The sequence below is a fragment of the Entelurus aequoreus genome, linkage group LG22 (assembly GCF_033978785.1).
Source record: "Entelurus aequoreus isolate RoL-2023_Sb linkage group LG22, RoL_Eaeq_v1.1, whole genome shotgun sequence".
NCBI classification, from domain to species: domain Eukaryota; kingdom Metazoa; phylum Chordata; class Actinopteri; order Syngnathiformes; family Syngnathidae; genus Entelurus; species Entelurus aequoreus.
Window position 1 is genome coordinate 14,678,438 of NC_084752.1, and position 15,898 is coordinate 14,694,335.

At 37.3% G+C, this 15,898-nt stretch overlaps 1 protein-coding gene across 3 annotated transcripts in view; it reads left to right on the top strand.

Moving 5' to 3' along the window:
- Nucleotides 1–14,325, top strand: part of armh3 (armadillo like helical domain containing 3) — a 45,891-nt gene extending 31,566 nt beyond the window's left edge. The window contains exons 21-27 of one of the 3 annotated variants that reach the window (XM_062032806.1): nt 2,779–2,861; nt 2,978–3,104; nt 3,329–3,404; nt 4,863–4,941; nt 10,113–10,229; nt 13,565–13,660; nt 13,722–14,325. In XM_062032806.1, the coding sequence (XP_061888790.1) occupies nt 2,779–2,861; nt 2,978–3,104; nt 3,329–3,404; nt 4,863–4,941; nt 10,113–10,229; nt 13,565–13,657 (575 nt within the window). In that variant the 3' untranslated portion in view covers nt 13,658–13,660; nt 13,722–14,325. Of the gene's footprint in view, nt 1–2,778; nt 2,862–2,977; nt 3,105–3,328; nt 3,405–4,862; nt 4,942–10,112; nt 10,230–13,564 lie in introns of all 3 variants that reach the window. The other 2 variants (XM_062032803.1, XM_062032802.1) reach the window with 2 other exon arrangements.
- Nucleotides 14,326–15,898: the final 1,573 nt, after the last annotated feature.

Sequence of the window (15,898 nt, forward strand, 5' to 3'; positions counted from 1 at the left end):
ACCCATAATCAGCCTCATTCCCTGAGTGCTCTCCTTGTGGTGGTGATAATGGGACACCATCACATGCGAGTAAATAGAACGAGTCAAATGAATCTGGGAGACACTTGTATTTATTCAGTATGTTTATAAAACCTATTTATTTAATGCTTTATCACTTTGGCTTTTCGTTTTTCCTCTGTTATTTACTGCTATATGGTTTAATAACAACGTGCGGGAGGTACTAAGTCTTCTTGCAAGTTCTGTTCCTACAACTGTGTTGTAAGTCAAGTTTTAATGTAAATCGGAACTCATCTAAATTGTACCTGCATCAATACTCACACTACACAGAACATATGGATTGCATACAAAATACCATAATAAAAAGATTAAATACAACAATTAATAAATCAATAATGGTGCACCATTTGTTGTTTTGATTATAGTACATGCTGATATTTGATTGTAATCTCAGGGCATTCAATCGATTGAAACAATTGAATGCGCTGAGATTACAATGAACTATATGAATGAGAACATTTGTAGACATTTGATTGTAATGTTTGTTTGTACCTAATGTGAAGCACTTTGTGAGTTTCTATTTTATACAAATACAATATACTTAGGTTGGACTTTTTTTGTTTTCCTTTGTGTACATCATTCCCTTGAAAGACACTTATTTTGTATCACGGCTTCTTGTGTTTATGATGCCAATTAGAATAAGTTGTTAGCACAATACGCACAGTTGGGTCAAAGCTGCCTACTTGTGCCTCAGCTGTACTCTCTTGCCAGCCTGTGTATTTTTGTTGCACTTTGTAACTCACACATTTGAGCAGCCTGCTCCTCCTTGCAAGCGTTCCTGTTTTTCCTAAATACCGTATTTTTCGGACCATAGGGTGCACCGGATTATAAGGAGCACTACCGATGAGCGGGTCTAGTCAGGTCTGTTTTCATACAAAAGGCGCACCATATTATAGGGCGCATTAAAGGGGTCATTATTATTATTTTTTTCTAAATTGAAAACACTTCCTTGTGGTCTACATAACATGTAATGGTGGTTCTTTGATCAAAATGTTGCATAGATTATGTTGTACAGATCATCTTCAAGCCGCCTTTTGACAGTCGCCTCATTATGCGCCGTTTTGTGGGCGGTCTTATTTACGTGGCTCACCTTCGGCAGTGTCTTTTCTCCGTCATCTTTGTTGTAGCGGTGTAGCGTGCAAGGACGGGAGTGGAAGAAGTGTCAAAAGATGCAGCTAACTGTTTTAATGACATTCAGACTACTTAAATCAATAACAGAGCAGCATCTCCTCATCCGTGGCTCACAACGCCGGAAATGTGTCCCGTGAAAAGACGTCCGACTGTTTTAGCACTTTCATGGCAAGTTTACTGACAGATATAAGTAAGAACTTTACACTACTTTATATTAGAAATGGCAACAGCGGAGGATGAATGTCCCATGACAAGAAGATAGAGAAAAAGAATGTCCAAACTCCAATCAAAATTACCATTTTGATGGAGTTTTATCATTCATAGTTAATATTGTAAATCCCGCGTTCTTTATTTTCATGTACATTCTGGGTGTCCCATTCAGTAAAAAAAATTTAAATACATTTTTTTTAAGGCGATCTGTCGTAACGTTTTTAGTAGGGCTGCAAATCTTTGGGTGTCCCATTATTCGATTCAATATCGATTCTTGGGGTCATGGTTCGATTCAAAATCGATTTTTTTTCGATTCAACACGGTTCTCGATTCAAAAATGATATTTTCCCGATTCAAAAGGATTCTCTATTCATTCAATACATAGGATTTCAGCAGGATCTACCCCAGTCTGCTGACATGCAAGCAGAGTAGTAGATTTTTGTAAAAAGCTTTTATAATTGTAAAGGACAATGTTTTATCAACTGATTGCAATAATGTCAATTTGTTTTAACTATTAAATGAACCAAAAATATGACTTATTTTATCTTTGTGAAAATATTGGACACAGTGTGTAGTCAAGCTTATGAGATGCAATGCAAATGTAAGCCGCTGTGACACTATTGTTCTTTTTTTTAATTTTTTTTTTTTTATAAATGTCTAATGATAATGTCAATGAGGGATTTTTAATCACTGCTATGTTGAAATTGTAACTAATATTGATACTGTTGTTGATAATATTCATTTTTGTTTCACTACTTTTGGTTTGTTCTGTGTCGTGTTTGTGTCTCCTCAATTGCTCTGTTTATTGCAGTTCTGAGTGTTGCTGGGTCGGGTTTGGTTTTGTAATTGAATTGCATTGTTATGGTATTGTTGTGTATTGTTTTGTTGGATTGATTAATAAAAATAAAAAAAATGGGAAAAAAAATTATAATAAAAAAAAGCGATTTAAAAAAATGAGAATCGATTCTGAATCGCACAACGTGAGAATAGCGATTCGAATTTGAATCTATTTTTTCCCACACCCCTAGTTTTTAGCATTCAATCAGACATTATTGTGAGGTTTTGTATTAGTGTTCCTAAAAATAGGACCCAATCACACATACACAGCAGATTTTGAGCATTTACAATGTCTAATTACACTTCACGTTTCGCTTTCCTTTTTTTTACGCACTGCCTATAAAAGAAAAGCGTTACACTTGGGAGATATAATGAAAGGACAGTTTGAGTGAAAAGTGCAAAAGTGTCATGCGCCTGCTTATTCTTACGCTTACGTATTTCTTAAAAATGAAAAAAATGAGCGATTTACCATAAGTTCCTGCTCGTAAACATCTCAATCATCAAAATTGTTTAATTAACGCGTGCACATCTCTCTCTTTGCAGCATTAATCAACCTGCTCAAGTTTCTCCTGTCAAATGAAACCACACTGCTGTCCAAGCACAACATTTTTCAGCTGGCTCTCCTGGTGAGAAGCACACACTTGCACATTCCCAAGAATATTTATTCACTTTGTGGAAATTATTTGTGCATCTACTGAAAGATGTTGGTTGGCTTGCTCTCTCTCTCTCTCTCTCCATCCAGGTGGTAAACCTGTTCAACATGTTCATCACATACGGCGACACATTTCTGCCCACTTCCAACAGCTATGACGAACTCTACTATGAGGTTGTACGAATGCACCAAGTTTTCGACAACCTCTACTGTATGGGTATGTTAGTTCTGAGAACATTTTTTAAAACATGAGTCAAGATGAAGGCCTCGAGCAGTTGGGTCAAGTCACTCTGTCACAGCCCTGACACCTATATGTTTTGTGGAAGCATAATAGACTGGCTCCAGATTATGCTATGTGTTAATTATTTTAAAAAATGTAATTTTAAAATAAATAAAAACAGCAATTCTGTTAATGGTCCTAAATATACATTTGCATTTCAGTGCTGAGAGTGTCAACAAACACCGGCCAGTGGAAGGAAGCTGCCAGTAAAGTCACACATGCCCTTATTAACATTCGGTAAGAACACTCTTCCAGACATTTAGACAGTAAGTATTGTGTGCATCTTGCAAAGGAGAAAAGAGCCATATATGATTGGAGGAATTGCACACAAACATAGGCTGGAGAAAAGGTATTTTTAATTTAATTACCGGTATGTTTGTTTACCCTGACCTCATCCAACTTTGCACTTCTTCCATGAAAGTAGAGACAGATAAAGAGCTGAGATAGTTCTCATCCTGTTCCAACAATTCACTAGCCTACCTGACAAAGGATAGAATATAATTTTTCTTTGTTGCTGTCACCATCATTTATTTTATATCAATCGCAAGTATAAGTTAAGCCTTTCTATCTCACGGCTCTGCTTATGGCATCATAAAGTTGTTTATTCCGAATATATTAATGCTAATGCAGGAAAATATTGTCTTTGAAATTCCCTAGTGAGCTGGCACGATATGAAACGGGCAAATCCAATCAAATGGTAATCAAAAGAAACGAGGTGTGTAACTAACCAACTGTTATATAACCTCCTCAAATGTCTTGTCTACATTCCAAAACTGCACAGGTCCCCATATCGCAGATTTTTTTTAAAGCATAATCTATAATATGTAATGTATAAATGTAGCATTTTCAAGCAAAACAATGGCTAAATGAACTAAAATTATCAATACAATAGTAGAATTGGCCGCTAGGAGAGACCAAACCAATCAGAGCACGCTGTTCTGTATTGGGGCCACTGATTGGCTAAGCCTCAGGAAGCAGTACTATATTGGATTAAACAAGTGTAAAGGTGATTTAATGTGTTATTTCATGTCTAGAGGGCTCTCATAATGTTAAAAAATATACTGAGATGGTAGAAAAATTGTTTTAATGCTCTAGTTATGAAAATATTCTATTTATAATGAATGATTCCTACTTGGCGGATATTTTTTTTTCGCGGTTATGTCCGGAACCAATTAACCACAATAAGGGAGGGATGACGGTATTTATTACCTTAATCAAATAATTTCACTTGCTAGCTGCACTTTAATAAATGTGCATTATTAACACACCATCATTTCCTCCTACATTTCAGTGCAGGTCAAATTTAGACGTAGCCAATCAGGATAACTGATCGCTGTTTAGTGACTTTACATTCAATCGAGACCGCACCAAGGTAGTCGATTGATCATTTGCAAGCTGAAATGTAATTTAAAAAATGTTCATCTCTGTCTGGACAGTCCAAATTTCAATGTGCAAAGTGGCCACTCTGCTGGAGTCTTGACCTCATCTCCCACTTCTGAGATAAATTGGTATCAGACTGTAAGCCAGGTCTTCATCAGTGCCCTGTGTTCTTAATGCTCCTGTTGGTGTTTTGGAGGAGTATATCTGCAGCTTGCTTCCAAAAGCTTACGCAGAGGATTACATTTTGTAGATTTGGAATGAGTTCACATACAGCTGTCCACCTTGTGTAAAGTCCATAATTATTTTGTCTTCAAGGGCGATCATAAACCATTTTAATCCGAAGATTGAATCGTATGCTTCTGTGAACCACATCTCCCAACTGTCAGAGGAGCAGGTAACTGAACACATTCACACAAAAACATCAATATCTCATACATATTTGGGCTAAATGGGGTGTTTCAATACAGATGTACTTAATCACATATTATAGTTAATATACTTAACATATCCATACTTGATCAAGTCTTGGCTTTTCACACACACTGGATGTTTGATCTCTTTGGTATAATTTTGATTCAGTGTGAAAACCACCCACCCATCTGGCACCGACATCCCTTCCACATTTCTAAGTCAGCTTTATGACACTCTCAAAAGGGGAACTCCACTTTTTTTGGAATTTATCTTATCGTTCACAATCATTATGAAAGCCATGAGGACGGATGGATTTTTTTAATGCATTCTTGTAAATAAACTTAAATAAAAGTCCGCTTACGGCGGAGCCAATGGAAGGTCCTCTAATTATCCCATAAAATCCAATAAATAGTCATTCAAAAACCGCCAACAATACCCCATTTACATTTCGTGATTTGAATATTAACGCGGACAAACTATTTATAGCGACGCTGTGCTCACAACCCTGTGTACAATTTCGGCATGATCAACTGGCAAGGTGTTTCCTCGCTTCCTTGCTCCCTGGAAGTTTATTGTAGATCATAAATCATGCGTTTCACCTGGACAGAAGTAGTCCAAGGACATATTCTGACAAGTTGGTACACTTTAACAGCCATTTAGGACCCGGAAATGGCGAGAACGAGATGAGAAGACGGCAATAAGTGATGTTTTATTATATTTGTTGGCTCTCATGAAGTCTGCAGTGAGCAGTAATCAATGATGAAAAAAAAAAAAAAGCAAACGATGTGATGCGTTTTTTAAATTATTGCGCCGCGTATGCTTAAAATGATTAAAATACTTAAATATTAAATGTTATTATGAATGTACCCGTTACTACATTACATATATACATGAAGGTGTTTGGATGTTTTTATAGGGCTCTATAGGCGGAATAAAGTGGCTCCCATAGGCTCCATTTTAGGCAGACCTTTGATCGCATTTATTTAATATTTAGAATGCAAAAAAATCATCCATCGTCATGTCTCTCATAATGATTTTGAACGATAGGCACAAAAAAGAAAGAAAAAAAGTGCAGTTCCCCTTTAAGTAGACCGCAAGCACCATACCCCAAAGTATTGATTGCTACATTAGATATTAGCTTTAATGAACAGGAGTATCTAATGTTAGCGTCCATTAGTACACAACACAAACCCACACTGATTTAGTCTGTTTAAAAGCACAAATTAAAGTGTTTGCCAACATAAACTGAATGACTTCTTTGTCATTAAGTCTGAATGCACTGATGAAGAGTGTTAAGACTTCATTAAAGTCAAATGAGAGCGCACAAGGATAGGTTACGAGATGGAAGTGTCTTTTTACCGAATGATAGAAGTGATAGATTTGGTCATTATGCTGCCTTTGTACTCGTATCTGCTTGAATTGACAAGCAAGCAAGAGAAAAGGGAACTTTGGTGTCTGAGCTACTTGGTATTGTGTGACAGTCTCGAAATAAATACTCTGTAATAATGGTCTCTCAAACGATACTTTTATCAGCGTCAAACCTGGAAGTCACATCATTTTACATTTCCAGGCCCTGGAAAAGTAATGGAAAATGATATTTTTTCAAAAGTCTTGAACAGTTATTGAAATATATCATTGTGCCGTGATTAAATGTGAATTGCAATGGGTCGTCATGTTTTGGTAGTGTTAAAAATGTATTCAGCCTAGTCTGTGTTCGCATGTGGCGTGCAAGAGCCTCGACCTGCAGACACGCCCACTACCTTCAATAATACATGTTTTTTTTACATGTTTGGCACTTTCAGAGGTCATTGCAGCGATGAGTTCTTGTACTAAACAAAATATGAATGCAACAATTTTGGTTTAGCTCCTGACATTTCATCAACTGATCATGTATTTTTGTGGTTGGCAAAAGACACTGACCCAAGACGTGCTAAATGCAAACTGTGCTGTGAAACATTTGACATTTGGACTGTGGGTGAGACTACTAGTTTGCCACTTGAAGGGGGGAACGTATGAAACTGTAGCCACAGTTGCTAGCAGTGCAATACTCAGAGGTCAGTGAATGCTGATCCTGTGAGAACAGCTAGCAACTTTACTGCAGTTTCCACAACAAAAAAAACAGACAACTTTGGGGAAAAAATTAAGTTCTCAAAGCTGAGATACACTTAAATGTGTGAATTTCTGAAACTTATTCAAGTAATCCGAGGAGAGAGCTGCCTTTTCTTCGCTTTGTTCCCAGACAGACTGATTGCAGCGAAATGTACCTGTGGTGAGAACAAGTGTGCCTATTTCTGTGCTTTTGGACTTGGCTCTGCACTTTCAAAGCCTTTTACTCCCATTAGTGTCCCAACCAAAGAGCCCATATTATGCTGTTATGAAAATTGTGACTAAAGAATGTTAATTTGAGTGCAGTTTAGGCCTGCAAAAAACAGCAATCAATCAATCAATGTTTATTTATATAGCCCTAAATCACAAAAGTCTCAAAGGGCTGCACAAGCCACAAAGACATCCTCGACACAGAGCCCACACAAGGGACGTCGATGTGAATGACTATGAGAAACAAAATATGAATGCAACACTTTTGTTTTTGCTCCTACCTTTTCATCAACTGAACTAAAATGTTTCGTACACAAAAGACGTATTTCCCACAAATATTGCTGACAAATCTATGTAGAATTCTGTTTAGCTGAGATATTGCATCTACCTAACAGATCTAACATATAAAAATGCTGATTAAACAGCATGATTATTGCATAGGTGTGCCTTAGGCCAGTGTTTCCTAGCCATAAGGCCGGGCCTATTGTTGGGGTGCAAGCGCCCTCTAGAGGGCAGCCCAAAAATATCTGTTTCTCAGCTGTGGTCTGTAAGTTGCAATACACTTTTCCATCAATTGTGGCAGTAATGACAATATCAAATAAACAGAAGAAGTCTGGAGCTAAAGTCATAGAGAAGTTTCTTAAGCGCAAAAAATGTGACTAAATTGAAGCTGTATTTTCATTTGCACATTGATTTTATTGACAGTTTAGTTAAGAAATGTATTATTAATTTAGATTATTTATTTTAGCACAACATAATTGTATGTAATTATTTTTGTATCATTTATTTATGAGTCCCTTCTTATGCAAAATTTGATTAGTACTTATTTTTTTAATCAGCTTGACCTAAGCCTAAGTTTGTGTTAAATAAATAATAATATTTTTAATTAACACATGCTTTCATGTGTTATTTATCATTTTTGGACAAGGTTGTAAGTAAGTTAGATATGATTAATGAATATGATTAAAATCAAGATTTTAATCAGATCACTAATTCAGTGTTAATATTTGAGTGGGCCCCAGGCACCTCCTCTGTAGTGGAAAAGTTGTGCCCCGACCTCAAGATTAAACAGTCCTACCTTAGGCTGTCCATGATCAAAGGTGCAGTTTATTGAAGACATTTAGAATGCACAAAGATACCATCATCCATCACCTCATGTTGCAGCATGATAATGCACAGCCCCATGTTGTACGGATCTGTACACGATCGCTGGAAGCTAAAACATCCCAGTTTTACTTACCTGACACGTCACCCATTTAGCATGTCTAGGATACTTTGAGTTGGTGTGTATGACAACATCTTCCAGTTGCTGCCAATATTGAGCAACATGCCACAATGAACCACCTGATTAAATGGTAAATGGTAAATGGGTTGTACTTGTGTAGCGCTTTTCTACCTTTTTTTTTTTTAACACTATTTCCACATTCACCCATACACACACTGATTGCGGGAGCTGCCATGCAAGGCGCTAACCAGGATCCATCAGGAGCAAGGGTGAAGTGTCTTGTTCAAGGACACAACAGACGTGACTAGGATGGTAGAAGGTGGGGATTGAACCAGTAACCCTCAGATTACTGGCACGGCCACTCTCCCATCTTCGCCACGCCGTCCCCCTGATTAAGGCAGGAGAAGTGTTGCACTGCCTCAGGCAGATCTTCCCCGGTTGTCTGATGCCGTCGACCCCCCATCCATAAAATCAACTTTACATTTGGTCGTTGCCTTTTAATTTGTGCCAGCCTCAGTCCCCAGGTGGGCACAAAAACAAAAATGTTTTTATTTTTTGTGAAGTGTAAATGCAGCGGTGGGACTTTCTTTGCATGCAAACACACCATCCTGTAGCATCTTCATTCCATGCAGTTACACAAGAAGAAAAATGGCAGCCAGAACCATTTTTGCACATAGATAACAATTAGATAAAAAACATGATCCAGTATGAGGCTAGTTTTGTTGTTGTAATTTGAGATAACACACTTGTTATTCGTGTGCCTGATTGATAATGTGGAAGGTTGCATCACAGACTGTATTTGTGGGCGAAAGCCTTTTCGTTAGGCCAGGTTTCATCCTCTTTGTATTTTCTCCATTCCTCTTTCATGCTCTGTTCATTTTCAATTTTTCACTTTTGTCCTTCCGACCTCTTTTGTCAGAGCCACGCTTTCCATTTGTCTATCTGGGAGGTGGGGAAGAAGTGTAAACACACATTAACCGAGCTTATCATTCAAACCTGTCTCCACATTTTCTAGTGCAAAAACAGAGATGGCAGGACATTTCCATTACAATAGCAGCCTACAAATAAAAAATAGGTGCGAAAATGCCGATTAATAAAAAAAAAAAAACAGATGACTCAGCTGCAGTAGACAATGCTGTGCGTGCATACACTTAATGGCACAAGACCTACACGTAATTTAACTTGGACATGTTGTCCACATGAAAGTGTTTGTGTCTTTGTGAGAAGTACAAGAAGCTTCCCGTCCTGAACACATCATGCTGTGTTCAAGGGTCATTAAAAACATCTTGACAAGCATCCAAGTTGGCCTCTATTTAATGGCTGAGGAGGTTGTGCAGAATATTTGCATAGTTAGCTCTGATTTCACTCCGGCTTCACACACAAGTTTATCAAGTTTTTCATTAACAAAAAAAGAATAGACACCATGGCTGATGGAGAGAGTAGTGCAAAAAAGGAAAACAACCATACAGATACTGTAAGAGCTGTAAATATCCACAAATATCCACTCGTACACGTGTTATATATTCAACACTGACGAATATTCAACTGTCTCAGGTCTCACTAGCAGATCTTTGTCATGCAACGTCTCATCTTGGTCTCTCTCGCTGTGTTAGGTGTTGGAGGTGGTGCGCTCCAACTATGACACGCTGACACTCAAACTGCAGGATGGTCTGGACCAGTTTGAGAGATACTCAGAGCAGCCCAAAGAAGCGGCTTTCTTCAAGGAGCTGGTAAGGGAACACAGAGACAAAAGCAGCAAGTACTAGCAGTGTCGGCGCTAGGAATTTTCAAAATGGGTTCCTAGGGACCCCATCAAGTCATAAAAATGGGGTCCCACAGTAAATTTTTGGGGCCCCACTTTTTTGTAACCGTTGAAAAAAAAAAAAAAGATAAATGTATGCATTATCCAGTTATATCTCACATTCTATATTGTGTTTTGGAAAAAGGTTGTCATAAACGTTACTTAACTCATTAAAAAAATTATAGAAAAGAAAACACATTTTTATGCATATGTAAATGTATTCAGTTATAAACATTCATTCACGTTCTTCTTTCCTTCATGGATCTAAACTTTACTGCTGCCTGAGAGATAAATGTGAAGTTTCCATGGACTCACAAAGACTAAAACAACTCATTTACTGGAGACATGGCGCAGGATGAAGTTAAAACGGTTGACTTTACACTCACCTTAGTGTTTACCATGAAGTCTTTCTTTTGACAGCCCCTCACGGTAAAGTTGTCTGACTGCAAACTGAGGCAGTATTTGTGATTGATAAAACTTTCGGCGAATCAAAATGTAAGACATTGTACCGGAAAGTTAATTACTTTGAAGACGACCAATAAAAACGCAATAAAGAGGGAAGGAAATTTGACCCGGCAAATATAAACAAAACAAAACACAGACGGAAAGCAATAATCGATAAAAAGGATCGGTAAAAAATTCATAAAATAAATCCGCGTCCCAGGGACGCGCGGACATCCGGAAATGCGCGTCCTTTCCGAATTCAATGCGTAAAAAGAAACAAAAAGTGCGTTAACGCCAACAATGTACTAGTGTCAAACCTAATTGTCATTGATTATACCTGTGGAAACTGCTTCAGTCAATAAGTCAATGTGACCAACTCACCTGGTCCAAGTCCACCTTGTTCTTCTGCTTGTTAAGATAAGTCCACCGCACAAGGAATGCGGAGTGGAGGCACTTTAATACATTTAGGGCCTGATTTATAAAAGGTTTGCGTGTATTAAAACACGTGCAAATCTAATTGCACACGCAAAGTTGATATACTAAACGTGTGCAATGTGAATTGCCATCTGTTAAGTGAGCAGAATAAGGCGTGCAATCCATTTTGCGCCTCTGTCTTCATTAATATGCAAAATATATGCTGATCATCAAAACACCCACAATACTATTTAGCACGCGCAATGTGATTTATCAACAGAGTTCTTTGTCCTACGTGTGTGTGTGTGTGTGTGTGTGTGTGTCTGTGTGTCAACATTTTGGATGCTCAGAAATAAATATTAGACACATTGTCTATTCAGCAACATAATTTTATAGCTGCCAAAGGACTTTGGAGGCTGATTAAAATTCAATTGATGCCTTTTGGTGTCCCTTAGTATTTTTTTAATGATGTTCATTTTTTTCACAAAGAATACATACTATATTACTAAAATATTTCTTACATAAGAATAACTACTTGAAGTATGCATTTTTTTGCCTCTTGGCGGAGTAAGTGCAGCTTCTCTCCAACAATAAAGGTGAAAAAAAATATCAAAGGACTGATTGTAAAATGTCTATAAAAAAGTAGAAGAGGTCTTCTGCTTGTTTGAATGTGCAGTATCTCAAACGTTTACTGAGTGTTGTTAAAAGGAAAGGCCATGTAACACAGTGGTAAAAATGCCCCTGTGACAACTTTTTTGCAATGTGTTGCTGCCATTAAATTCTAAGTTAATGATTATTTGCAAGAAAAAAATTAAGTTTCTCAGTTCGAACAATAAATATCTTGTCTTTGCAGTCTATTCAATTGAATATAAGTTGAAAAGGATTTGCAAATCATTGTATTGTTTTTATTTACGAATTACACAACGTGCCAACTTCACTGGTTTTGGGTTTTGTACATGATGGGCAAAATTCCCAAAGATGTGCAGTTCTCCTTTAGGGGGCATTCACACATTGCCATGAACCATATTGCCTCTTCAATAACCATCATTCCCTGGCGGTGACAGAAGCTAACAAGCTAAATAGTCGATGGGAGTCCTGCTTGCTCACCGAGTAGACGCACATCATGCATTTAACTTTGACAAGCAGGGGGTTCAAAGTCTTAGCTTGTTTTTTATTGAACTGTGGCACATAGAAAAACAACAAAAATGGGAAATTTTACATAATGTAAAGAGAAAAAGCTAAAATGTTGAGCAGGTGCCTCAGCCATTTTATTTGAAGTGGTTTGATGAATAATGTGGACTGGATGAAAACTTACCGTACTTTTCGGACTATAAGGCGGACTGTCGATTTTTGAGAAAATTAAAGGATTTTAAGTGCGCCTAATGTACGGCATAATTGTGGTTGTGCTTACTGACCTCAAAGCAATTTTATTTGGTACATGGTGTAATGATAAGTGTGACCAGTAGATGGCAGTCATACATAAGAGATACGTGTAGACTGCAATACACCAAAACTTTAAATGTTCCATTGAGAATATAGAACATTACACACGGCGCTCAAAAACCTGTCAAAATGTTTTTAAGTACGACTTCGGTAAGCTATGAAGCCACACCGCTTGATGGATTGTCGACGCATTAAACATACGAGTATTACTGTGGTATGTATAAGGACAGCAAAATGGCACCTATTACCAGACATATTATCTGGCGTTTTGTTTCGCAGTATTATGCAAAACCAACTTTTCTTACATTCTGGTACCTGCTGATCTGTATTTGGGATCTGCATAAGTCCTGAAAATGTGCGCGTGTCCGCAATTGTAGTCCGTGCCGACGCCGTAGTCGATGAGCTTCTTCTTTTTCTCTATCTTCTTGAAGTAAAGTCTGAATGTCATTAAAACAGTAAGCTCCATCTTTTGACACTTCTTCCACTCCCATCCTTGCACGCTACACCGCTACAACAAAGATGACGGAGAAAAGATGCTGTCGAAGGTGAGCCACGTAAATAAGACCGCCCACAAAGCGGCGCATCCTGAAGAGACGCTCAGAAAGCTACGTGAAGATGATCTGTAAAACATAATCTATGCAACATTTTGACCAAAGAACCACCATAACATGTTATGTAGACCACAAGGAAGTGTTTTAAAAAATCATAATATGACCCCTTTAATGCGCCTTATAATCTGGTGCGCCTTTTGTATGAAAAAAGAACAGAATAGACCCGCTCATCGGCAGTGCACCTTTTAATCCGGTGCGCCCTATGGTCCGAAAAATACGGTATATAGTATGTACACTTTGGACTTTTGACCAACTTTTGATTATTGTTGTGCAACAGTTCCTAAAACATACTGCCAAGAGGTATAAATAATAAAAATTGTACATTCTTCTGGTTGTAAACGTGTGTCTTCAGGTACGCTCCATCAGCCTGAATGTGAGGAAGAACGTGTCTCTGAACACGTTGAGTCAGGATGTTCTCCTCAAAGAATTCTCCACCATCTCCTGAGAGGTGAACATAGACCTTCATCCACATGTAACGTACAGTACATGATCATGTCCTGTACATGCAGCACATGTTATATGCACACAGTGGACGGTGTCGTCTTCATTTCTCCTCTACTGCCCCTCTCGGACTATACTCTGCAAGGCTGGAAGCTCCATCACTACGACGACGCTGGTGCGTGTGCGTGTTCTTGCACTGGTTCCTGGTTTGCAAGCTGCAATACTGGCTGGACTGTTAACAGACGTGAATGTTTGTATTCCAAATAGTACAACGACAATGTCTTTTTAACCTAATGTTAGTAACTTCTGCTGTGTAAGTGATTGATGTGTAATTTATTTCTTCTCTTTGCCATTTCTGACAGAGTGACACTTCATTGTCACTTTGTATGAAAAACTTCGACTTTTTTTTCCCATGTAGCGGAACCATTGTGAGAACGTTAACTTAGTCGCACGTTCAATAAAAATTCAGTATTTTAAATAAACACACTTTGCTAATGGATTGTTGTGACCAGTGAAGAAGTGATTAAAAAGGAAGCCGTGACAAACTACTGTATGCTGTTTCCTGCTTCACTTAAACAGAACTTTTTTTTTTTTTGCTTAATATGTCTGTAATATTGCCACAAAGATTTATACCTACTAAATAATAAAAATGTACAATACATTTTTCATTTATTGATTTTTCTTTTCTTTTGTTGGCCCTGTGAGTAGGTGACGACTTATCCAGGGTGTACCCCGCCTACAGCCCGAATGCAGCTGGGATAGACTCCAGCACCCCCCACCACCCCGAAGGGGAAAAGCGGTAGAAAATGGATGGAATAATCCATAGGATTTTTTTCCTTCATGTAAGTAAAATGACTGCCAGCAGAGAACAGAAAATAATTCATTTTAATTCATACACACAAATTCAGGGAAATTAAAAAAAAAAAGATTAATCCAGTTTTGTCCTCATCTTAAATATTAAAATATGTATTCTATGTAATTAAAAAACATTACAAAAAATATAAATGTATACTGTATGTCATGCATATGCAATATATCTTCTGTATAATATAGGAAAAATATTGTAATATTTAAGATGTCTATTACAGTACAACGGCATAGATGAAAAAACAAAAATTACACAATTGTAGCATTTGAATTTATTTAAAAAAAAAATCATAAACCTATATTACATTAAAATTTTATTACTGTATATAGGTAGAGAAAATGAGAAACTATATAGGATTGTGACAATACATAACAAATTCTTGATATTGATACCTTCCCTTAAAGACCTCGAAGGAAAATAATAAAAAAAATTAACAAAACTCATACATAAATCTAAATGTAGTGAAAATTCACATGCTCTGGGACAGTTTATCGTTTACATAAACAAAAAAAAATTGCCAGTGTGTTGCCCAATAAAATAGCTTACAGGTGCACAAAAGTGGCTTTATGTGGATTGGTATGATCTAATAATCGGTGGTATTGATACCGATGTAGTATCAGTATTACATCAATACTGAAAAAAAAAAAAAACATCACAGTTTTTGTTGTTCATATTATTAATTAGACGCAATGGGGCAGGGGTCGGCAACCCAAAATGTTGAAATGGCCATATTGGACCAAAAATAAAATTTAATCTGTCTGGAGCCGCAAAAAATGTAAAGCCTTTTATAAGTCTTATGATGATGGCAACACATGATGTAGGTGTATATATTAGCCTACTGTCAAAGGCTGACGCAAATCTTCGTTGACAGAAATGTAGTATTTTTTTTTTTTCTAAACATTTTTGCAACATTGGAAATCATTAGTAAAATGGAGGCTTCTCACAGGATGAGATAACTTCTGGAAATTACTGGCTCAGAATGGCCAAAGGTATAGATGTGTGTGTCCAAGTTAAAGGAAACTGCAGGCTGTCTTCTTCTAATGGATTTATTACAATCTTTGCAAGCTGGGTGACGTTTGCTGTGTAGCACACAAACAACTATGAGAAATGCAGCCAATATTACATACAGATAATGTGTCATGGGCCATGCAAATATAAATTAAATACACAGAGGACATAAGTAAAGGAAATTAAATGAGCTCAAATATACCTACAAACGAGGCATAGTGATGCAATATGTACACACAGCTAGCCTAAATAGCATGTTAGCATCAATGATCTTGCAGTCATGCAGTGACCAAATATGCTTGATTAGCACTCCAGCAAATCAATAACATCAACAAACCTCACCTTTGTGCATTCATGCACAGTATACAA